This window comes from Zonotrichia albicollis, chromosome 11, assembly GCF_047830755.1.
Source record: "Zonotrichia albicollis isolate bZonAlb1 chromosome 11, bZonAlb1.hap1, whole genome shotgun sequence".
Taxonomy (NCBI): Eukaryota; Metazoa; Chordata; class Aves; order Passeriformes; family Passerellidae; genus Zonotrichia; species Zonotrichia albicollis.
In genome coordinates this window covers 10,072,291-10,097,273 of record NC_133829.1, presented here as the reverse complement: position 1 = coordinate 10,097,273, position 24,983 = coordinate 10,072,291, and the positions used below count along the sequence as shown (strand labels likewise).

General features: G+C 40.7%; 1 protein-coding gene across 4 annotated transcripts; it reads left to right on the top strand.

Moving 5' to 3' along the window:
- Positions 1 to 1,249: 1,249 nt before the first annotated feature.
- SPPL2A (signal peptide peptidase like 2A) lies at positions 1,250 to 24,983 on the top strand. 4 transcript variants are annotated; one of them, XM_074549293.1, is made up of 17 exons: positions 1,250 to 1,495; positions 5,199 to 5,318; positions 6,067 to 6,249; positions 7,015 to 7,104; positions 10,306 to 10,439; positions 12,496 to 12,647; positions 13,433 to 13,529; positions 14,033 to 14,134; positions 14,752 to 14,833; positions 15,094 to 15,168; positions 15,800 to 15,856; positions 16,014 to 16,067; positions 16,531 to 16,630; positions 17,446 to 17,523; positions 17,825 to 17,985; positions 20,088 to 20,121; positions 24,656 to 24,983. In XM_074549293.1, the coding sequence occupies exons 1-17, from the start codon at positions 1,442 to 1,444 to the stop codon at positions 24,685 to 24,687; spliced, it is 1,605 nt and encodes a 534-aa protein (XP_074405394.1). In that variant the 5' UTR covers positions 1,250 to 1,441; the 3' UTR covers positions 24,688 to 24,983. The 4 variants fall into 4 exon arrangements, with proteins under 4 accessions (XP_074405394.1, XP_074405396.1, XP_074405393.1 ...); XM_074549295.1 differs by lacking the exon at positions 16,014 to 16,067 and having other exon boundaries at positions 1,251 to 1,495; XM_074549292.1 differs by lacking the exon at positions 20,088 to 20,121 and having other exon boundaries at positions 1,253 to 1,495.

The window sequence follows — 24,983 nt, the reverse complement described above, 5'->3', positions numbered from 1 at the left end:
GAATATTAATTATTAGCTGTGTCCTAGTGTGCCATTATCTGTTTAACTGTTTAAGCACATGAAATTGTTTGACACACTTTTGCAAGTCAGCAATTCTACAAGATGCACAAGCCTGTTCTGTTGCTGATATAATGATGAATTGCAGATTGTCACTGAGTGAAATAAAAATCCTGTCTGTTACCATGAAAATATTGGTATTGATCATAACACTACTTGTTATGTATAGTGGTATGTACAGGTATGTAAACATTACTCAGTTTTTACAGCAACAGAACAGCTTCTTGACAATTTGCCATAATGCAGTGGGGGAATCTTCTCTGAAGATGTTCCATATGCCTTTGTCCTTAAATGCACAGAGAGGGGAAAACCATGCACGCAGGAATCTCCTTCCTCAGTCGTAGTAACTAATAAACACTTTGTTTGTGAGGAACTCAAAACTGAGTTACCCACTCAAGGCTTTGATTTACTGATGCTGAAGTTGACCTCAACTCTCCCACTCTCGCGTCTCCCTTTCCCTCACACCTCGGCCTTCTCAGTCACAGCCACATTCCCTTCTTCCTACAACAATCTTTCTTATCTTCACCCCTTCCTCCTCCCTGTGCTGGCTCTTGGGCAGGCCCCGGGAGGGGGCAGGGGGCGGACCGCGGAACCAGGGCTGGAAAACCTCCATGAAAAAAGGGATCTTGGGCAACTTCCTTCGCTGGTAAATCACGGAGCTGCTTCAGCCCATCTCCTTCCTGGAAATCCCTGTTGGTTCATACATCTGATACATCACAGCCCTTCTAATACTTTCGAAACCTGGAAGACATCTCTGAAATGCGCTTGTTGGGTTGTTGTTGGTTTTTTGGTGTTTTTTGTTTGTTGGTTTGGTTTGGTTTTTTAAGAGCAAACAACGCAACTTTCTCAATCTTGTGTTAGAGGTCACACTGTTCTGTTTCTCATACTCGTTGCTCTCACGTACGACACCCTGCTATCCTCACCGCACCTCTCCCCACGGCTCTGCGAGGCGAAGCACTCGGGTTGCTTCGTGCGGGGAGACGTGAGACAAACGCGGCCGTTTCCTGTTACTGTAGGGGCTCTGAGGAGTTTCAGCGAGCCCCTCAGCGCCTGCAACACTGGGAGCTGCTGGGCGGATACCGCTGACAGCCACGGAGCTCTGCGGACCGCAGCGAGCGAACGCACTCCGTGTGGGCACCGAGGCACACACGGACATGGGGGCGGGGACGCGCGGCCCCGAGCCCGCCCGGCTCCCGCAGCGCCGCCCCGCCGGCAGCGCCGCCCCCGCCCGCCGTGCCCGCGGCGTCCCGGGACCGGCCGGCAGCGGCGGCCGCCGAGGACGGAACAGGAAGTGGCGCCGCGCCGGGAGCCGGTGAAAGGCTCCGCGGGGGCGTGCGGAGCCCGAGCCCAGGGAGGCCCCTCCCCGAGCAGCCGGCCGAGGACGATGGGGGCGGCCGGGCTGCCGTGGGCCGCGCTGTGGGCCCTGCTGCTCCCGCTGGTAAGGACGGACGCGGGGCCGCGCTGCCGCGCCGGCCGGGCCCGAGCGGCGCCACTGGGGCCGGCGCTGGCGGATGGCGCTGCTGTCGCTGCTGTTCGCTGCCGGCCCAGGGGCTCCCTGTGCCCGCCTTCTCCCCCGGGCCCGTTCCCGGGAGCTCGCCGGCCGCGGCGGGCAGGGCCCGCGCAGCTCCCTTCTCCCGCGGCCGGGCCGGGCCGGGCTGGGCCGGGCTGGGCTCCCCCTGCCCCCGAGCTCCTCGGAGTCGGGCCGGAGGGTTTGGGCCTCCTGGGGGCCCTCGGGCGAGGCCTCTCGGTTCCCCCCACCGGGCCCGGGGAGCTCAGGCCGGGCCAGCTCCGGTCACGCCTTGGGAGCTGAGATAACAAATCTCACGGGTGCCTTCGTGGATAAACACGGTGTTTAAATTCGGATGCGGGGAAGGGGGAGGCTCCTCGTGTGTGTGCGTGTGTGTCCTGGCTTTTGTCTCGTTCAGCTTCAGTTTTGGTTTCGGTGTGGCACACATTCGCAGCCTCTCCCTCTCCACGGGTGTACATTGCCCTGGAAATCTGGCTGACCACCTTCTGCCAAATGGGGTAGTGAAATGGGGAAGCCAGAAACCTCCATACTCTGCTTAGGCAATATAAAGGACATGTCTGCATTAAATGCTGTTCCATTAAATTGTTTTGTTGTTTAGTTTTGTTTTTTTTTTACTTAATTTTAACAGAATTTATCTTGTTTAAGATAAACCTGTAAGACAGGTTGCAGAATACTTCTTTCCTGTGTAGGAAGTCACCACTGGATATGCTCAGCAGCAGGTGCCCAGCAGTCTCTTAGTACCTTGGAAATGCCTGTGGGGGCAGTAACTTGTCTCCCTGGCTTTTCCTGAGTCCCACGTAGCTGTCACTGGCGTGTTGGGGTTTGGCTTTGCCCTTTACCCCAATGGTTTGATGCTGCAGACAAGGGAAGGGGCTTCTGCTCTCTTATAAGAGTCCAGGCCGTGTCCTGCCTCCTTCTTTACTCTACAGATGCAGTTGTAGCAGTGGTGAGCATTGGACCTCGTCATTCTGCCTCAGGAGCAGTCTTGACATGAACAGTGTGGGGAGTTGGGTTTGGGGAAGGGTCACTGCTGCTCTCTGTGCGTGGGCTCCTGTTCTCCTGGGTCACAGTGCCTGGAGGGAGGGAGAAGGGCTGGTTTGTGTGTGTCACACGGCCACTGGCAGCACAACAACAAAATCATGGTTGTTTTGTTCATGGCTATTTCCCCCTCCGCCTTTTTATGTTTCTGTGGGTTTTATGTTGTCACTTGCTACATACAGACTACCTTCTCCCTAGTCTGTACCTGTGAGTTTCTGTATGGCTTATCTAGGTACTAATTGTGATGGATGTTGTAAACATAAGGCTTGGTTTGGTGTCTGTGTCTCCTGGTTCATCTGATTTCCTGTATTCTGTGTGGTGCAGTTACTGGGACACTCCAAAGCTCAGCAGTCAGGGTTATATCCCTGCAGTGACTGGGACACCTTTGGAAAATTAGGGATTAAGAGACAGAAAGAGACTTCTTCTCTATCAAAGATAAGGAATTATACAACAAAAATTCAAAGGTGATAAGGGAAGGAAATATGATGAGAGAACTACCTGTCAGAAATAGGAAGGAATTTGTTTGGAAGTTATTGGGAATTGTCTGAACCTGAAGGCAAAGGAGATGGTGATGCCCCTTAAGTAAGGACAGCTGTCATGCCTCTTCTCCATTGGAATGCTTTTATGCCAGAACAAATCAGCCTAGGGAAGCAGGTTAATCTTTTCAAGAGATGTTTTTGTGATCACACATTTAGTCTTGTTCTTAAGTAACAAAATTGAAAATGTGCTTGGTGAGAAATGTGTGTATACTGAGAGTAGGATTTGTTCAGTGGCACAGCTGACCTACCCAAACCTAGCCCTTGTCTGTTGTGAAAGGACACTGAAGCCATTAGAAAGTAACAGGACTTTAGCTGGATGCAAGAGGATTTCCCTGGAGATGTTCCAAGTGAGGCATATCATGTGGTGTTTCTTTTAATTTTTAACTTCTCAGTGCTGTCGCTGGAGCTCAGCATGAATAGGTGTGGCTGCACGTCACGCTCAGGCCCTGCCTCCCTCCACCTGATGAGGATGAATTGTGTGCTCTGATTAATCCCCAGAGCAGGGAAGCTTGCCAAACAAAACATGCATATCATGTAAGCAAGTAATCACTCCTTCTAGGTGGATTTATCTTGTGCAGTGTTAACACTTGATTTCCTGGAACCCAGAAAACACTTCTTATTCTATTTGGTGAAGCAGAAAGAGCTTTTAATGGATGTAAACCTCTGGGGCTTGCACCTGTTAGAAGTCTTTACTGCTTTTAATTCACCATTAGCTTGTAGTTCTAGGTGAATGCATTTAAGAGGGCAGCTTGATCATTTTTGTGCTGATCATAAATCACGGACCAATTGATTTCAGCTGACATCTGAAGAGCTGTTCTGTGTTAAACAGTTAATGTGCTCAGGCCCTTTGACACAGTTCTCCCAGCAGATGTTCGTGTGCTGAGGCCAATAGAATGGATTCCTCTGAAGAAGGGGTTTTGCTATTCAAACCAGGCAGACCTAAACCTCTGAAACAATATCGTCACATGCCTTTATTTTCTCTCCAGCTCTCCCTTGCTGCAGAATACAGATCTTGTAGCTGGAGGAGAAATGCCTCTCTAGCACTGTTAATGCTTAGCATTGTGTGTCTAACTGTTTGGGCTTCTCCCCCATACCCATGCCTACTTCTAGCTTAATATGTTAGTGTTTTTTAATACAAATCTGAAGTGTTCAGTAGGATTTTTAAAAGAATTTTTTTTTACTCTGATGATGCTTCTTGCTATTGAGGTCAATTTCAAAACAAACATTTGAAGTAAAAACATCTTCCAGTTTTTTATGGGGATAGTTCTTTGAGATGCAAATAATGTTTATTTCTTTTCACTGCTTTATAGCTGTAGCTGCATCTAATCTTTAGTCTGTTCATTTATCCACTTAGATACCTGACTTTTATTTATTCTTGGGGAGAAGTACACATTCCTAACATTACCACAAGTTTTAAAATTCAGCTGTATTTGTAAATAAAAGGAGTCATATTATGTGGGGGGCTCTAATCTTAAGAAGCACCAGTATTTCCTTGACTACACAAATTCTTCTTGAGGTGCACCAGTTAGTTTCTTTGTGTTTACTTGACCAAAAACGTTTGGGGAATTGGAACATGATACATATATACACATATAATCCCCTACTTTTATAAGTAGGGAAAATTTTAGAGTCTGTGAGGAAGGAAGACTCTAGAACTTCACCTGTTTTCCATGTACTCTTCTAATTGCTTTCCATGTAAAATTTTACACTTTTTGGAAGGCACAAGATAGAGAATCTGAAGTCATTTGCTTTGGTTTCTTGCTGGTATTCTGCTTGGTGATATGAACTGTACCTATACATAAATACACTGTATTTGCCAAGAGGATAAGCAGCATTATACAGTAACTAGGTTCTTACTAGATTTCCAGCCTGCTCTCAAGCTCCCCCTCTCTCATAGAATCAGTTACTATGTAATATAATGAATTTAATAAATTTATTTTCTAACAGGTCTTTCCCTTCATATGCTTTTTAGAAGAATGTTTGCCTAGCTGATATTCTGAACTTGGTGGAACTCAGAACTCTGTGATCTCTTGCAGGTGGCTGCTGATGAGGGGATCCTGCACGCCTCTGGGAGTGGAGTGCCTCCAGTAACTAAGGATTACTGCATCATTTACAACTCCAATTGGGTATCTCTTCCAAAAACCTTGGACAATGCTGTAAGTAGCTTGTAGTCACTCTCTAAGAGAACTGGAATGCAGTATAAATATGAGTCAACTATAAATGGTCTTCAAAACTTTGAGTTAAATACGTTGCACGCTGAATATTTGCTGTTTTGGTTCATGTTGTCCCCTTCCCCTCAAATCACCAAAAAAAAAAAAAATCTATAGTGAATATTTCTATCCTTGAAAGATTTGGCTTCTAGAGTTGACAAAGGGAATACTCTCTCTGTGCTTAGAACCAATTTTTGTATTTTGTTTATTTATTTATGTGTTTATATATTCATTTTATCCTGTTAATTTTTTTCCCTTTGGATGTTATCCTTATGTCTGAGTTCTGTATTTGGGAGTTAAATTTCTGTTTATTTGTTTACAAAAATTGGTAAACTTCCGAAGCTTTTCTTATATTGGCTCATCAATTTCATGTGCTGTTTAATTGTCTTGAAAACAGGTGATTTTTCTGTGTAATCAGTTTCTTTTATTTAAATAACAATACCAACTACTGTGAAATTGCACTTAGAAATACGCAGATTATTTCAGCTCTGTGCTGCTCTAAATGTTCCTCACTATTGCAGACTGCAGAAACTGCTGCTGTGATTTTATATTCCTGAATTATTCTTTTCTGTTGCACCTCTTCCTGGCAAATCTCCAGTTAAAGAGCATAGCAATGTAGTCCTCTGGATAAATTTGTTTGTAATATCAAATTTCCTACTTTAATCACATTCCTTTTGTCCCTCTTTCTCTGCAGACTTTCAGGGCTCTGGAAAACCTGACTTCTACAGTCCTCTGCAGTTCAGCTGAAGTTCCTTCTGGCTCAATGAAAGACAAAGCAGTTGTAGTGATGAGAGGAAACTGCACTTTCTTGGAGAAAGCAAGAATTGCACAAAGCTTGGGTGCTAAAATGCTGCTGATTGCCAGTAAATCTAGGCTGGTAAGTGACAACAAGCAGTTTTCTTCTCCACTGAAACAGTGTCTTGTTTTGGTGCCATGCAGTTGTGCAGGGTCAGCTGAGAGAGGCCCCAAAAGCAGAGGAGCCTGAGCACGTGTGGGATTGCAGCACAGTCATTTACCCTCCTGCAGAGCTGTGCTGCCTGGCTGTGCAGTGCTGGCTTAAATCAGCTCAGAGGAGCTGCACAGATGGATTTTTTCATGTCCCTTGTAGCTTCAGACATGTTTCTGAATGCAAAGACTTGTCTTTATCATTCCATAATTTAGTGCATTCTGAACTCCATGTAAACTTAGGTAATACTGTTTTATAGATGTGTGTAATTAAAATAAGCTAGGGAAATGTAATTCAAAACTGGAAACTAAAAAAGGTCTTGTGAGATCTCATTGCTTTTTTGTTCTCCATTGCAGCTGCAAAGTGTATGCACAAATTTGTACAGTTCATAAATTTGTGTGATCATCACCGAAAGTTCATCTTGTTTTAGAAGTGTAGGAATTAAAACCAGTTTTGATTATCCCTTGTAATACTATAAAAATACAACAGCAGTATGAATCCAGATGTGCTGGTATTATCACTTGTTTGATTTAAGTACATCTATCTTTCTAATCTTTTGCAAAGGGTGATGAATGAGCTTTTTGGTTTTTACCTTCCTACAAATACACTGAAATTGAAAGAATAATCTGCTTTTAGGGATCTAACCTACTTTGTAAATAGGCTCAACATACTTACCACTTACACTTTCTTTTTTAGTCTGCTATTTCAGATAACAAGACTGATTTTGAAGATGTGACTATTCCAATTGCTCTTATAAGATACAATGACATAGTAGATATGCAGCTGGTAAGTAACAGAACTTCAGCATGTTATGGTTGTATAAACTTAGGTATTTGACCAAATAGTTTAGTTTCAGGTCAGGTCTGGATGTCTGCCTGATTTCAATGTGCTTAGATGCTGCTTTCATTCCTAACAGAGGATGGACATAGAGCTGTGAAAGTACTGGTCTTCCTAATTAGGTGAACAAGAGAGATTGATTAGAACACTGAGAATGGGAAACACAATACCTGACTGGAGATGGGGAAACTTAAAAGTTTCCTGCTGTACAGAATAAGCTGTCCTCCAGTAGACATGGGTACAGCTGCAGGTGCCTGACACACATGAAGAGCTGTAGCCTGAGAGTGCAAAAGTTCTTTAGTGCAGAAGCTCCAACAGCTGAGCTTGTAGCTACTGGCACCAGAGCTTTCAGGCAAGCAGCACCTGGGCAGGTTGGATCTTGAGGAAAGACTGAGAGTTTTTTGCCTTTGCCAGATGCTGTATAATGTGACAGCCTTAGCTGAAGAGTGGTTAGGCTGTGTAGTTTGAGTCTCTGCTGGTGAGATGCTAAATGCATGTTATTAAAATACAGCATTTGTGCTATCTCCTACGCTGTATAGGCAGGGGAATTTGTTTTGGGAGTATTTGGAGTTTGTTTTCCTTGGCATATAATATTAGGATAACAAAACATTGCACAGGGTTTTAAGGAAAACAGTTTATTTTCATGAGCGTGGTTTTTTCTGTTGTTATTATATTGTTGTTTTGGGTTTTTTATTTAGTCTTGAATAGTTTTGCTAAGCAGGAGTTGTGTTGCATGTTGTTCTGGGGATAGCAGAGGCTAACACTGTGTAGTCTTAGCTTCTTGAGTTGAATTTGCAAGCTCACTTCACCATTTCTGCTCTTAACCTTCAGAGCTGCCATGGGAGGTTGTCTTAGGTGAGTATGCAAGCTGAAACTGCCTGATTGGCAGGACTTTGGCTGTTTGCTGTCGTCACTGCAGATAGGCACTGGCATGACTGAAGGTTTGTGCTGTCTCCAGACTGCCACAGCCTTGATAAGTGCTCCAGCTGGGTTCAGGCTGTCCCCTGTCTTCAGATTTGTTTCTTCAGTCAGATAGGTGTTGTTTGCTTGCTGGAGTGATTTTAGGATGCCCTCCTAACATGAAAGGGAGCTAGGGCAGGTTAGGTCTGGGTCTTCTCTGCCCTTCTTTATTGCCCAGTTATGCTTGCAGTGCTGTGATGTGGAATCACTTCTGTACAGCTGGGGTAACTCAACAAAGCACCTCTGCTGTAGGCTGGTGTGCCAGGTGATGTCTCCTACTGCTGCTGAATCAAATAATTAATTTTTGTCTTAGAATAAGACTGCCTTCATAAAAGTAGTGAGGAACACAGCCTAGACTACAAGTGATCTTTCCTGGTTCTGCTCTGCATTTTTGCCAAAGCCTTCTGTCCTGTCACTGGCAGCTGTTATTTTGAATGATATGCACTGTTTGGAATCCAGCAGCCATTGTACACTTCAGCTACAGTTGTATTTCTTGTTTAACTCTCTTTAAAGCTTCCAGCTTCCTCTTTGTTTTTAGAAGAGAGAGACAGCACCAGTCTGAGGGAAGTAGTTTGTATAAGCATTCTTTTTACTTGACAAGTAAATCATCTCTGTTAGCCTTCACCCTTAGAGCCAAGTTTTGATGGCAGTAGCAGAGTGTTACAAAGCTTTTAGTCAGGGAACAGCTTTCTTGCAGGTTTGTCACCTGATGCAGTCTGTTTCATTCTAGTGCTCCCTGTGGTGGGAGTTGAGACTTAGGAAGTTTTTGGTGAAGAGAGGAATGATAGGAGCAAAAGGAAACAATTGCCCTAGATTCTAATGTGAATTGTACTTAGTAAGATTTATGAAACTTCAAGGAAAAACTGGATTAAGATATGTTGGAACTAAAAATGTATAAGTCTCCTAGGATTTTTAGCTTTTTTTTTGTTTCTTGGTGGTGTGTGTTTGGGTTTTTGTGTGTATGTGGTTTGGTTTTTTTTGTTTGGCTTTTTTTACATAGAGGATGCTGTAATTTGAATAGGTTTTTTTTTTCCTTTAATGTTATGTTCCACTCCATACAACTACAGTGTTTCACTAGAATTTAATTTTATTCCTTGTTTTCTGAACTTCCATAACTTCAGGCAAAAGGAATGATTCTGACTTCTTTAGCCTGCAGAAAGGTTATTATCTGTAATTAGAAAATTTAGATGTTGAAATGATTCAGCTTTCTTCATCTGTGGCCACTGTATTCCATTCTACCACTGGCCTTCCCATTCAGCCTTTTTAGTGCCAGTTTGATCTTTCTGAAGCCAGACCCGTCTGGCATGTTCTTCTCTCTCTTGCTTTTATCTCACATGCAGACTGTAAACAAATCTGGGGTTTTTTTCTGCATCTCTGAAGTCTGTTCTCACTGCACAATTACTTTAGATGTCTGGACTTTGCAATAGCAAACTTGTCTTCCCTACTACTTTCCATTTCCTGTCAAATTATCATCCTTTTTTTATTTTTTAAATCTCACCTTTCAGTTAAATGGAAGCACCTTGGTTTTGCTTTCAGGATTTTTGTACAATTCAGTACCAGTTACATCTCAGTGTTCTCTCCCATTTTCTTTCGTGTACTTCAGCTGATAGTGTTTTTTCTGTAGGTCTTAAATTTTTAAAATAGTGTGAAATTTCTTTCTTTTCTTTTGAATCCATCTCAACACACGTTTGTGCTAAGCTGTTGGTAAATAACTTCCTGCCACCTCAAGCTGTCACTGGTGTTCTGTCTGAAGCCTCTTGTCAGGCTCTGAACTGGGTTCTGTGGGTTTGAGAGCCAGAGGTAGATCTGCTGGTACCTCAGTGGAACTGTGAGTTGTGTTTCCAGGTGATTGGGTTAGGTGTGCTTTCCTGCAGAGCAGATGTCTTCAGTAGCACTTGGTGTATTTTGGGGAGGTGTTTGGGTTGGAGGCACAACCTCTCAGAGGTGTGGGAAGAATGCAGAGAGGTTCCATTTTCTCTTGTGGTATCTCTGGATTTGCACAGTGATAGATTTGTTTCCAAACCTACCCACCCTGAAAGGTAACCTGGGAAACATTGTGCAGTGAGTTAAAAACTTCCTCTCAGCATTGTGTAGATTAAGAGTAGGCAATCATGATGTACATCTTGTTGGAAAATAAGCAATATAATTTCTTTGTTCCCCTTATGAACCAACATGTGTGTTATATTTCAGGTGCTTGGAAATGAAGTTAATGTGACTCTGTATTCACCACCTTTGCCAGAGTTTGACTACAGTATGGTTGTCATCTTCCTAATTGCTGTGTTTACAGTGGCACTGGGAGGCTACTGGAGTGGAGTAGCAGAACTGTAAGTTGGTTAAATGGAACTGCTTAAATTACATGGACTGCAGAGCTTGTGAAAGCTGTCACTATGATCAGTGAGAAATTATTTTCTTTTTGGTTGGTAGTTAAAAAATTAGGAGACCTAAGTGCAATTAGCTGCTTTGTCATTAAATGTTTGAGCACTGGAACCTTTGAAAAATCACCAGAGGACTTTGAGGAACCTCTAGCACAGATTGTAAAAGTTCCTGAGGGATAATGCAGCTCTTGGGAGGAGGCATGAGTTAACATTTTGACAAATTACCAAACACTCTGTAACTAGCATTATAATTCTCCAATATCCACAACAGAAATTAGGTATTTTAGTTGCACTTTCAAGTGCAGTGATTCAGGAGGTAAATACATATTGTTTGTAGTGTCTGCATTGGTAGGGATGTGTTCAGCTGCTCCATCCCAGCTGGCTGTGCAGCACTGCTGTCACTGGGAGCAATGGGAAGCACAGTTTGGGTGTCTGGCTGGCTCCAGATAAAGTCCAGCCTGGCTTATCTGCTTCAGCTTTTTATTTTCTCTGCTGGAGCAGCAGAGCTGGGGCAGCAGCAGCAGCTGTAGGACTGGGCAAGGACCAGGAGGCAGCAGCAGTCCCTGAGCAGGGAGGAGGGATTGGCAGTGCACAATGTGGCAAAGGCAGAGGAAACTGGGGGTACTGGGGGTTTCTACTCTGTCCTTGAGGGGTGTGCAGCTTTAAGTTATTACTCTGGGGTTAAACTGGCTGTAGCTGGCCTTTCAGAGCATGGCATTATTCTGCAGTATTTCTTAGGGGGCTGTGTATGCTAAATGTGTTGCTACCTTCAGGGTCTCAGTGGTGTTCTGGTGCTTTGCTCCCCAGCACAACAAGGAGAGGATTGTATGTGATAACAACAGCTTCCTTTTTCCCACAGTTATGCAAATGAGCTATTTTAAAGAGATTAAAGAAGTAGGAGGAGGGGAGGTGTGTGTGTTTCTTTTTTTAAAGGTTGGATCTGATTATGCTTCTTTTTCACCTGCAGTGCTGCAGGGTGTGGCTGTACTGAATGCTAAAATAACAAAATGTGGTGCTGTCTCCCATATTAAAAATACCTAGATGTAATTTATTAAACTAGTTAAAATGCTCTTTCATAAATCTGGGGCAAGCTTTTTTTTTTAAAAAAAGCTGCTTATTCAAAGCATGTCTTCTGAGAAGGTGATTCATCTAACAAGGTGCCTTGCTCCTGTGGGTTGCTCTCTTTTGAAGGTAGCTGTTTCAGTGCTGAATTCAGCATTTGGCAGGTAGGTCCTGGGATTCCTCAGGAGCACACTATCTGATGGGCAATTTGCACCAGGTCTGTACTAAAGAGTAGAAGGGCTCTCTGCTCAAAGAAAAAGCACAGCAATTTAAGTCTCCTTATTTTGCATACTGAGGTGTAAATATGGAGTATGCACAGGAATCTTACTCCCAGTGAAAAATCCCCAGTTATACCACCTCTCTTTCACTTACTCTGTAATTATGAGGTGTAAGAGTAAAAGAACTAGTACTTAGCATGTTTCATTCTCTAACATAAATGGGTTTTGCAGACACTTAATGTCTAGATGAGGTTTTAAGAGTGTGCAATACCTCTGGTTTTGACTTATTGTAGACATATTTATCAGATTCTCCACATTTAGCCCAATAAATTTTCTAATCAGAGGTAATGCACTAATTGAGCTCAGTGTGTGCATCCTGAAAAGCAGTTTAGAGTGCAGTACTACTTTTCTTCACATGGGTCAGGGTTTTGGTTGGGGATGCTCCCTTAAAGTTGGCAATTACCACACCATTGGAAAGGAGCACAGTTAAGAATCTTTTCTTTGTGATCTGTGCTACCTTGGAGGTGCTTATCTTCCTTAAAAATGGAGAGAAATTCAAACAATAACCATACAGTTTTCTCTGGGTTTAAGTCTAATGATAATGTGCAGGACTAAACTGAAACCTTGTCAGTCTAAATGTTCTATAACCATCAATTCTGGTCATAGCAAAACATTTTTATAATCTGTCATCTGAGGTAAATGTGTTTGTTGTTTTCTTAAAACAGTGAGAATCTGAAAGCAGTAGCAAGTCCAGGGGAGAGAGAAACACGATGGAAAAAGGAAGAAAATGTTACTTTCACCCCTGTAACAGTTATCTTGTTTGTTGTCATCTGTTGTGTCATGCTGGTCTTACTTTATTTCTTCTACAAATGGTTAGGTAAGAAACAATAAATAATCTCATTTGACTTACTTTTCTACATGATATTATGAAGTGTTTAAATCTAAAAAGCTCGATTTCTAGACTAAAATTAATACAACTTTTTAAATTATTCTCTCCATTCATGAGTTCAGAGTTGAAAGGATGCAGTTGCTACTTAAAGGAGAGGTTTCTTCAGCTGTCTTTCAAAGACTGCCTTGACAGTGCTTGTTCTGAATGAGGTCATGTGGGAGAGAGGTGACTAATGATGAGCAAAAAAAAAAATTTATGTCAACATTCTTGGGAGGATGGCAGTGACAACCTAGTAGTGTTAAGAGTTTGCTTGATGGGAGCATTTTTCGGTAGTCGGGGTTTGGTGTTTGGTTTTAGTTTTTTGGATGGGAGCATTTTTTCTAGTTGGGGTTTGGTGTTTGGTTTTAGTTTTTTGGTGAGGATCTGGCTAGAAAGCAATTCTGACACTTCTGAGTCAAGTTTTTGCTTGATGAGAACTTTGTCATGGCAGAGACACTCAGAATTTAGCATTTTCTATACTCAGGAGCTGACTGTGATCTCGTGACTGTTGAGCACTGCTCTAACTGTTAGCAGTTTATATTATGGAATTATAGAATCCTCAAGGTTGAGAGAGACATTGAAGATCATCCAGTCCAGCACTGTAACCCTTAAACCACATCACCCAGTGCCAGTCAGACACCTCCTGAACACAAAATATCACATGTATGTTATTGTGTTTATTTGCTGTTTTCTATTTTTTGACACTGATTCCTGTCTTCATTGTTTTGATTTAGTTTATGTCATAATATCAGTCTTCTGCCTGGCATCTGCAATGAGCCTGTACAACTGTCTTGCAGCATTGATAGGAGAGATCCCATTTGGGCAGTGCAGGTATTGTGCACCTTTCACTTATTAAAAATTACAGGCTTCCTCTGGGTATTTTCTGATGGCTACACAAGGCACCATGGAAATACAAGAACAGTTTGAGTTGTTTCCTGTTTTAGTGTGTGGGGTAGTTACAAAATAAAATTACAAGTTGCTTTAATAAATATTAAAGGTATCTGTAGCATAATCAACAGTTAAAATAGTTGTAGATTTGCTGCATTACCTTTATTTGAAAGCATTCTGTAATAAAATTTAAAAAGCTCTGGTTGGCTGTCTGAGCTTGGTTTTACAAAATTCTGGTTGCCTGTCATGTGTGCTTATTTTGTTCATTAAGGGGCTCTGTAAGGGGAGGATCCTGCACATTTGACCCTTTTTGGAGCAAGTACTGTGCTACAGGCAGCAGAGGAGCTGGGTTGAGAACCCTTTGTCAGCTTAAGGATGTGTGATAGCACAGGCTTGTGTCTTGGCTGTTACAGGCCTTCTCTTTTAATTTAATTATTTTCTTTTAGGATTACATGTTCCAACAAAACCATTGAAGTGAGGCTTATTTTCCTTGCTATATTCTGCATAGCAGCAGCTGTTGTCTGGGCAGTATTTCGAAATGAAGACAGGTAAGTTGTGCATTCTACCTTAAGAGTAAGGTGAATAATTGGTGTTAATAAACTTCCCAGCATACAACTAATCCTGGAGTGCAGCACCCTTCTAAACTCCAGTGCCAATTTCAAAAAAAGTCATGAAAGTATTTTGAAGCTTAACAAGCATGGGAGTAATAGAGAACAAAGCAATGCAAATGAGCTGTGTGGTAATTTGAAGTTATAAAAAAACTATGAAGATGAAGAAGAACTAGCTCGATTGCTAATGATGGCCACAGAGGAAAAGAGGTGCAGAATAGCACAGGGGATAGCTCTGCTCAGCTGTAGCTACAACATCCCTGTGCTATCAACACTGTTTCCAGCACAAATCCAAAACATAGCCCTTAGCAGCTGTTGTGAAGGAAATGAACTCTATCCCAGCCATTACCAGCACAAACAATTACCTGTTTATCATCAAAAGCTGGTATAAATTGACCGTCTTGAAACTAGGACTTTTGTGGTTTTGCTAGCAGTTATTTTGAAAAAGAACAATTTATTTCTTCCTTTCTGAGAAACTTTCCTTGGTATTTCCAGAAAAATCTAGATTCCAGCAGCAGTTTGAACAACCTGTAAAAATGTTTTGGTCTTTTTTTCAGGTGGGCTTGGATTTTGCAAGATATTTTGGGAGTTGCTTTCTGCCTAAACTTCATTAAAACACTGAAAATGCCCAACTTTAAGGTACTGTAAGTTGCTTACCTTAAGATAATATTCTACTGCCATGAATCTGCAAGTTTACTGTCAGGAAGTACTGTCTTTTCAATATGAAAGAAATATGTTTAAAAACATAAATGTTACCATTTTTAATAATTATTAAAAGAAACTAATCCTGTTCTAAATGTTGTGCCAGATTAAAACACATGGTACTGCAATGGTTCCAGAATCTAGCTGTGTGATACTTGAAAACCCACAGTAATATTTTCTTCTCTTTTTTTTGCCAGTCCTGTGTAATACTTCTAGGCCTCCTCCTTCTATATGATGTGTTTTTTGTCTTCATAACACCATTTATCACAAAGGTATGTCTGTGAATTTACAGTGAGAACAAAAATGTCTGGTCATTGGGAGAATATTTTGGTTTAACAGGTCAGTGTGTGCAGTGTTCTCAAGGTGGAAAAGCTGATTTCCAGTTTTCCCATGTAAGACAGCAGTGGCCTGAATTTTTATGGCAATCACATGGTCAAAAGTAAACCATTCCCAGTTCATATGAGGGCTAGTGTCATCATGAGAAATTACTGCCCTCCAGTTTTTGTCCTTCTTTTGTTTTATGCACCCATTTATTGGAATATGCTCTAGTACTTTCTGCAGTGATCACTTGCAGTGTGGTATGAACTGTGTGCAAGTGTAACCTGCTTTTATTTTGAAGCTGAAAGCTCATGGCAGAAAAAGCTGACATGTTTTTATCTAAAATTCCAGCTACATCTAGTGGACTTGTTGTTTGGGTTTTTTTAACATTATTTTAGGCTGGACTACATGTTTTTATTGTCAAACAATGCAGTATAATACTGCACAATACCAGGGCATTCCCTTTGATATTCAGGATTTTTCTAATCCTGAATTGTAAATGGAGGTACAAGCAGCTTTTGTCAATGTAGTATGAAAGTTTTGGTTCATTAAACCACTAATTTTGAAAAATAACTTTAATTTCAGAATGGGGCAAGTATAATGGTTGAAGTTGCAGCTGGTCCCTTTGGAAACAGTGAAAAGGTATGAACAGTCATTGTAATAAGTGCAGCATTAAAGTACTGACTCTGTGTAGCTAATTCATAGTGTGCTTTTCAGCATAACTTTCTCACAAAATATAGCCAGCTTCTGCTATTTTCTTATAAGTATTAAATGCCTGTTGACTTGGGTTTGATCCTAGAGTGATGGAAACTTGGTGGATGTCCCTACTGAACGCTCAGCTCCCCATGAGAAAGTAAGGATTGTATTTCAGATACTGGATTTTTAAATTATTTCCTCTGAAAAGACTGTTCTTTTGGGGAAAACCTTACTGTCCAAATTTCTCTTTAGGGCCTGGATATCATTGATCAGTATTCTATAGTTAGGTTAATAATCAAGATTTGTTACTCCTGTTACATGGTTAAATATTGTTTTAACTTTTTTTTTTTGTGTGTTCATATTATTTGTAAATCTGAAATTCCAGCTTACCAGTTGCCTTAAGCTTTATCTACTTTCTATGTTGGTTTCTGGTTTTTACTTCAGGTTCTACCTATTTTGAAGTCTGCATTAACAATAAATTAATTATATTTACTGTTTATTAATTATTGTTTATTTCCTGTTTATTGATAACTGTTTATTAATTCAAGCAACCAAAAATACCCAGAACACCAGAATGCTTTAGATGAGATTTATGTGGCTTCTGCAATAATGTTTTCCAGTTACCCGTGGTTATTAGAGTGCCTAGACTTGAACACTCTGCATCAACACTCTGTGACTTGCCCTTTTCATTGTTGGGTTTTGGAGACATCATTGTCCCAGGTGAGCAAATGGCTTTGGTAACTAACTTATGAATAAATATTTTGGGTTTTATTCTTAGCTGGCTTGCAGAGTTTATTCACAGGGTAATTACTGAATCAAGTGCAGCAGTTTGCCTTGATCAATTAGTGCAGAATACAGCAAAAGCCATAGGAGAAGGAGCTCACTATGCTGTAGAATAATTAAATAGTGGAGGGTTTTTAATTTTCTGTTGTACTGGATTGAGTAAATGCAAGTCCTGTAGGTAAATCCAGTTGTCAGTATTAACTAAATATCATTAAAGTCTCAGAAAGCAAATATTCTGTGACTTCGTAGGATTTTCATGTAGACTATGTAATTAGAGGTGAGGTAATGTAAAATATTTTGCCAAGTTTTTCCATCTTTCTCAGAAGAACTGAATTTGGCCATAATTGGAGTCTTGAGCAAATTGCTTTAATCAAGAATGTGCAGACAAAATTGCTGAATGTTGAGTGAGCATTAGAATCCTATTGAAGAAATTAAAAATAGGTTGTTACACTTCTGTGTTAGAAAGCTGAAAATAGCACAATGTAATTAGGTTGCTTGAAAACCCCAAACCTCTAATTCCAAACTTGCTTGGCTCATGTTTCCATTATGTTTTTTACTACATTTACTGTAGGATTTCTTAGACTGGTTCTTGCCTTTACAGAAAAGATATTGGAAGAAGATAAAATACCATAATGTGAAGTCTTACTATAAATTCTTTTATGCTGCTTTCATTTGGATAATTGGGGAGGAAAAAAATAATGACTAAACATTTCATTAATCCTCTTCCTTTTTAATTTTTTTTTCTCTTCAAGGCCTTCTGGTTGCCTATTGTCGAAGATTTGATGTTCAAACAAGATCATCTTCTATATACTACATTTCCTGCACAATAGGTAAGTTGTGATATTTCAGCATGCTTGATCTTCATGGTGGCTTTTTTAAAATGGCAGATCTAGATGGTTTTCTTCAGGTAAGGTTCAATGTTGTCAAGAATCTCAGTAGAAACTCTTTTTAGGGTTCCTACTTGTACTTAAGGTGACTTCCTTATGGCAGTGAGTTGCTTGGAAATATAGAGCAACTTATTGTGTCTCTTCAGTTGTATTAATGAGGAAAATACTGCTTAAAAAGAAATTGTCTTACTAATCTGAAAATTCTCCTGTTCCTGACTGTGTATGTATGAATGTCTCTTTATAGCTTATGCTGTTGGCATGGTGCTGACTTTCATTGTTTTGGCACTGATGAAGATGGGGCAGCCTGCCCTCCTCTATCTTGTACCATGTACACTCATCACGAGCTCCCTGGTTGCCTGGAGGCGCAAAGAGATGAAGAAGTTTTGGAAAGGAAGCAATTACCAGGTAGGCTGGAGGCCTGGAGTATTCTTTTTATTCTCTTGTTAATTCCTTTGAGTATATGCTTCTCTGAGAACTTGGTGATAGATCACCTGCAACCCAGTTTTTGCAAGTTTTCCTGTGATCTTCTGGAACTAATAAGGAAAAGTAGTCTTTACTCTTAGAAAATCTTAGTCTCGTGGTTGACATGGCAGAAGAAAGCTCAAGGGAGATGAAATAGCTGCTTCAGTCCTCAGGGAGGAAAAGTAATTTGTTCTATTTACTTTGAAATGTTTTCTTGTATTTTAACATTCCCCATCTATCATCTTGATGTGGTATAACATGAGTCACTGAACTAAGCATGCAGACTCCAAACTGCACTAGTTCTGTATTAGGGACAGTTCCAAAAAATTGGTGATAACTAGAACTTGAGAAACTTTCCATGCATCACTGATGGCCTATCAGGATTGTATGGAGCATTTAGGAACAAAATAGCTGGGTTCTGTAACTGTTTCCTGTCACAGCACACACTGTGGGCACACTGCCTTGGATATTCTGTATGACCCCTTGGTTATGTTTAACACTGCCCAGGAATTGCAGTTCTTAAACGCTCACCTGTTGACATGTGCACGTTTTCCCTGATGAGATGTGCTGTAGTAACTGGATGTGCCAGTAACCCTTGTGAGCTGGCATTTATCATCAGACAGGGCAGTCTCAAGATTATTCTGTGTTTTGCTTGAGACTAAGTTCAGTATTGTTTGAATTTACCATCACTTATATCTAGGGCATGTTGAACTTGGAGCTTGGATAGTCTGTTCTGGGAAAAGGTGGGTGTCAGGTTTGTGGTGGATAGAAGCAGCTCCTGCTTTTTCAGCATTGGAAAATTTAAGTGGATCAGTGGAAGTCAAGAGTAATTCTTATAAAACCACAGGCACCAGCTCCTAAAGTATTGTCAGCAAAATGCTGCCTTTTATTGATCTAATACACTACACCTGCTTCAGCTGGAGGTTGGCCTACGTGTGAAATTACTCAGATTTTCAGCTTTAACTAAATACCCTGTCTTTTTGTTTACAAAATCAACTCCTCCTTTCATAGGTCCAGTGAATAAAAATGTTCCTCTGTAGGTCAGAATGACTTTGGTTTACTGTGCATTTATATATAAATTGGTGACTGTTTGATCTTCTAAAATAAACAAAGTCATATTTATGAAGCCCAGTGACTCTGGGTTTGTTGTGGGGAAAACACTTTGCAATTTATTTTCCTCACTTGAGTTCTGAGTAAGATTGGCCTAAGTAAATTTGGCAGGTCTCCTTAGCAACAAAAATTTCTTGTACTTCTTGTAGCAGAACTCATACTTGAAAGAATTATGTTGCCATAGTAGTTATTTCATGTCCTTTCAACTGGTTTCTTGAAGGATTAAAACTACTCTGAACTTCAGCTTGTTTTGAGTTAGATTACTTCATTTCTAGCAGAATTTAAAATGTTGATTTCAACCCCCCACTCCACCATCTCTGAGTTAGACTTGTCTGTAACTGAGCCTGCAGTTGAGCTCTGTGTAACTTCACTAACTTCTATTTTTCTATATCTTTCTGAAGAATATTTTTATATTCATTTTTTGTTCTCAGAGAGTATTATTCAAGTGTCACTCTTGAAAAGCTGCAGGGTTGATCTTTCTCATGTGTTGTCCTTCTTATCTAAAACTGTATTTTGAACTGTCCTTACTGAACTTACAAACATGCAAAAAAATCCAAGCAAACAAACAAAACCCCAAACAGCCCCAACCCACACAGCTCCAGGGTTGAAATTCCCAGCTTTCAGTGCTCACTTTGAGGAGGAAAGATATGGAAAGGTGTCAGAAGACAATTTTTTTTCTACATCGGTGATTGAGGCTCAGGCAGAGCTGCTCTTTGTGTAGAGGTTTGCTTTGCCCTCATGGGAACAGAAAAACCTTGCAGAGTTGTTAGAGCAAAGTGTCCTAAGAATAGGGGTAGAAGAGCATGTAGAGTGCATCAGGTGGCTAAACTTCATAATAATAGTCCATTAGTTACCTCTTTGGAGTTTGGGGTTTTTCTGGTTTTTTTGTTGGTTTTGTTGTATATGATTTTAATAATGGAATGAATTTTATTTAGGTATCGGACTCCTCCAGGACGCCTTTGCTACAAGGTGTGATTATGGCCTTCTTTTAATGCAACTTTATTAATTGTCTTACAGTTCCTTTTTTCTTCCTTTTCCCCTTCTGCTTCCTCTTTTCAGTCTTTTTTCGCATCTAGCTCTTAATTTTGTTTAAATTACTTGGTAGAAGAGGGTAGAACTGAAGACAAGACACAAATCTGTATTCACACTTAGGTGTGAATAGGGGTCACACTTAGGTCTTCTGGGGTTTTTCTTTTTTAAAGGAGTGCAGGAAAACATAATATTGAGTAGCAATGAAGCTGTGATTCCTAAGCCTGAAGGCAGGATTTGTTTGCTTCTCTACTCTCCAGCTTCCCAAACCCTAGGACTGTCTTCAAATATTGCAGTTGGTGTTGGTTGCTCTTCTGTTACCTGTATTGCAGTCCTTCGGCTGATTTTTCTGTCACAGCGTAGATGTGAAAACCTGCTTAGTGCTAAGCAACAATTTTGTTGTCTTGTGTTACAACGCTGAGCATTATGAATTTGCCTTCAGTGATCATGTCTGCAGCCCTTGTGTCACCCTCCTGCTGCACAGTGTCCTTCCTGCTGTCCTGTGTGTCCCTGGGCTGGGGAGCAGGGCTGGGGCCGGCTCTCTGCTGCAGCTCGTCTGGGCTGCAGCGAGCTTTGACCTTTCTTGGCAGCAGCTCCTGACTGCTAACACTGATGCCATTTATTTGTGCTGTCCACACAGCTTGCAGAGAGCAGTGCAAGCTTTCAAATTTCAGCTTCTCGTGGAATTTACGCATTTAAATATAATCTTGAATTATAGTTGCTGGAGTTACACATCTATTTATAAAGTGTAGGGTGTCTGCTCTGAAGACAGCTGGAGCTGGTGAATTCTGCCTGTTATCTTAAATTCTCAAATAAAAAGTACTTTTCTCATTAGCTCCTTTCTTCTAGGAAAGAGTTCTTCAACAATTTAAGTCTTGTTAAAAAGCCTTAATAATAAAGAAATTAGGTATAAACCAAAGATGATATTAGGAAGTGGGAGGGGTTAAGTGCAAATTAAAAGCAGATGGCCAGACTATTTTTATAACTTAGAATTCTTCTGTCCTGCTGTGCACACTCCAGTTCTTGGATAGGTTGGTTAAAATCACTTTGTTAGTTTCTGCTTTACACGTATGACAAATGCTTGACTCCCCAAGATAGCTCTAAGGGCCCATCATTCATAGCTGAGGTAATTTCTGTGTCTGCATAATGATGCAGTCTTAAATTCTAGTTATGTTCAGTGTGGCTCTTTTATGGTGTAGTCTTGAGCTGTAAAGAGTTGCTGCACAGAAAACATTTTAACTATTCACTAAAGTGCAGAGATTTCTTGAAAGAGTAATGTACTTACCCTCCTGCCATCTAACTGGCAGTATTGCTGCTGTGAAGTGTAAAATAAAGGTTTCTCTAGGTTTCTGGATTGCTTATACTCCTCATGGATGCCTTGATGATAAGTTAATTTCATACTTATTTTCCAGTTATTGATTTTTTTAGAATGCTCATTTTTGTATCAGTGCAATCTTTGAAATAATTTTAGCAAAATCATGGAAAATCTAGTGGCCTAAGGCTTTGAAGTCTTACTCCAACTTTGAAGTCTTCTACATGGAGTAGTCTTGAAACTTGTTGGAGTTTGTCAGTTTGAAGTGTTTAGCACTTCTTATCTGTCTTTGAAGTAATAAATCAACAGATTTGTCACTGGCATGTTATACAGCATGCACCTGCTATTTAGTAAGTTTTATAATCACTTTTTTAGATTCTTGAAAATTCATCATAACTGGGAGTTGTTAAGAATTCCATGAATGCAACATTATTGCCATGAATCTTGAAAGCAACTGTGCATAGGTACTGTGTGCTCTTGCAGGGAGAGACTTGTACTGCCATTTCTAGTTTGGCTCTGTGGAAGTGGATTTTTGGGGGGTGAGTTTGCTGGTTTTAGTTTTTAATGATTCACCATGTTAGTAGATAGGTTAAACAGAAATGGTTTTGTTACAAAGCTGTCTTAACACCTCCCCCTTAAAAACTGTCAGAAATTCCGATGTGAGAGCAAAGCTTCTCAGTCTCCTCCACTTCAGAGATGTTCATGAGCTCTCCACAATGTACAATCAGATTGCTTTGCCTCATTCTTAGCTTAGAACAGCAGCTTTGTCCAGGAGAGTGTGGCCAGGTGCCTCCATCCTGCAGCTGGGTATTGTAAAGATTCCTGCAGGGGCTGCCCTGAGAGCATCCACAGTGCAGACACCTGAGTGGACAAAGCTGCTCAAATGCCTCCTTGTGCTTTTAGAGAGGCACCTGTTGTCCCCAGCTTGAAGTTGTGGGCTGTCCTTCTGTGTGGAGGGAAGATTAAAAGTGGGGTGGGGTGGCTTATTTAGCCTTGAAACATTTATAGAAAAGACACCCCCCTCCCCTCCCCAACACCTTTAGAGTTTTACAAGGCATTTGGTTTTAAATTTAACTTCAAAATCTGAATATTGAGTGGAGATTTAGATACAGGTGCTATCTCCAGCATTTGTACAAAAAAGAACATTTTTACTGCTTAGTATTGTAGGATTACCAGAAGAATCTTTGACTTTGGAATACACTGAATTATTGCAAGTACTTTTATTTCTAGAAGCATCTTGTCAATTGCATAGGAAGAGAGTGTACAAAAATGCTTAGCAAGATTACTTTCTCTTAGATGATCCTCCCTAGGCTGAAGGGAGATATATGGCATGACTTGATGTAATATGGTGCTGTGGGTAGAGGTTGTTCTTGTTTTATCCTGGAAATTAATACTTTAATCCTCATTCAAAGGGATGGTTTGAGTTCTGTAATTGTAGGGAGTGTTTTGATTTTGGTGACTTTTGATGTGGATTTTGGGTCAATGTAGAGGAAAATTCTGGATATACTGAAATAAATGCAAGATTGTCATTAGCACAAGAGCTGGGCACTCACTGCTGGACTGAGTGTGTGCTGCTGCTCTAACTCAGTCCTTAAGCCTCTTGGCAGGACTGCTGCCTGCCTTAGTTCTTACTGTCATTATTGTGGAACGTGAAGGGAGGGTTGTGAAAGGCCTTTTCTGGTCTTAGATGGATATTGTGGCCACTGGGCTCTCCTAAACATTCCCCAGTCCCACTGACTTCTTTTTCGGAACTGTCATCTTGGTTTAACTGCACAGCATGCTGGTGTGGCTGGACTGTGAAACAGCTTATTTAAGCAAAAGTGCCTTTGATAAGGCATGTTTGTGTACTTTCCATGAAACAATTCTGGTGGCATAAAAGAAGGAATGGCACAGAGCTGGGTCATAACTAGAGGAGAAGAGAAAAGTTAATGGAACAAGTCTTTTTACCCTGTACATAGAATTATACCACACTAAGTGTGTACAACACAGCAGTCTCAGAGCCTGGCTTTGTCCTGGCAAGGATTCTGAGCAGGTGCTAGTAAGACAAGAAAATAATTGTGTGGAAATCTGCCCACCTTAGATCAGAACCCACACAGTGAGCAGCTGTTGCACAGAAAGACAGGCAGGATTTGCCACTATGGAAGAACAGAAGTAGAGTTTTCTACCTTTTGATGCTTAAAGCATTATCTCTTGTCCTAATAATCCTGCCACTCTGGGTATGAGCTCCTTGGCACATTTTGTTTTTTCAGCCTTAGTTGTACTCTTCTGTGTCTTCTGTCTCTGGCTGTCAGCTACCCAAACTGTGCAGTTCTTGGCCCCTTGTTAATTGTGCTCAATTCTGAAGCCCTCAAACTGATAGGCTCAGTTTGTCACACTAACAAATGTGTGTATTACCTCTGTCATTCATTCAATGCCTTGTCCCAGGAGAAAAACCAGAACCTTCATTGGCTCCAGCCGTACAGCAGTGGATAGGGAAACAGGATAGGGAAACAGGCTGCTTTTTGTCAGGGCAACTACAAATTTGTTTTAAGTTATTCGGGCAATCCAATCAGTTACACCAGTGCCAGGTAGAATCAGTCCATTTAATAATCTAGTTTGGATTCTCTCCTGATGCAGGACTTTAGTTCCATTTCCTTTATCCTTTCTGAAATAAAAGGAAAATTTACAAAGAAATGTGACACTACAGTTAGTTTTGACTAAGTGTAATATAGGTAGCCTTTACAGCCATGACAAGAGCAAGTCTTTTCTGTTCAAGCTATTGCTTGAATTAAATTCTGTAAATGTCAGGTAAGATCCTAGAGTTTACTTCCAGTTTTGCAAGCCATATCTTTGAAAAATTTGCTTAACCTCAATTGTTTTTTGTTCTCTGTATTTAATAATTGAGATGCTTGTGACTCACAAGTTCATTTTCTTGTAGAGGACTCAGGTCCTTGGTTGGAGACTCCTTTTGTAGTGGAAAGCATTAGCTAATACAGCTTTGATTATTTGGCTTAAATACTTTTCTGATCTGTAAAGGACTTCCTAAATGTATGCTGCTAAAATGCACTCTAACACATGTTTAATTATATTTCTCTTAGCTAACAAATACTTTAGATCAATGGGGTAAAGCAGTATTTCTTTATAAAGAGCCATCTCTTTTCCCTTTTTTTTTTCCTTTTTTAGATGATGGAGCACCTGGATTACACAGGAAATGAAGAAAGCACAGCATCAGCCACTGAACAGCCTGGAGGACAATAATATGTGGGATATCCTGAATTAAAATAGCATTTGAATTTTTGACAGCTGAATTACAGTAAATTTGGTGAAATTTTACAATTGAGTGTTTCCCACTCTGTGTAAAAGGGTTTTTTATTCCTGCACCTATATTTTTATGGAAAATACTGTTAATAACATAAAAGTAATCAAAATAGAGTTGCATTTTTACAGCCAAACCATAGCTAGTAAAACCGTGCCTTATTTCAATTTAAATAAAATGATATTTTCTATGCAA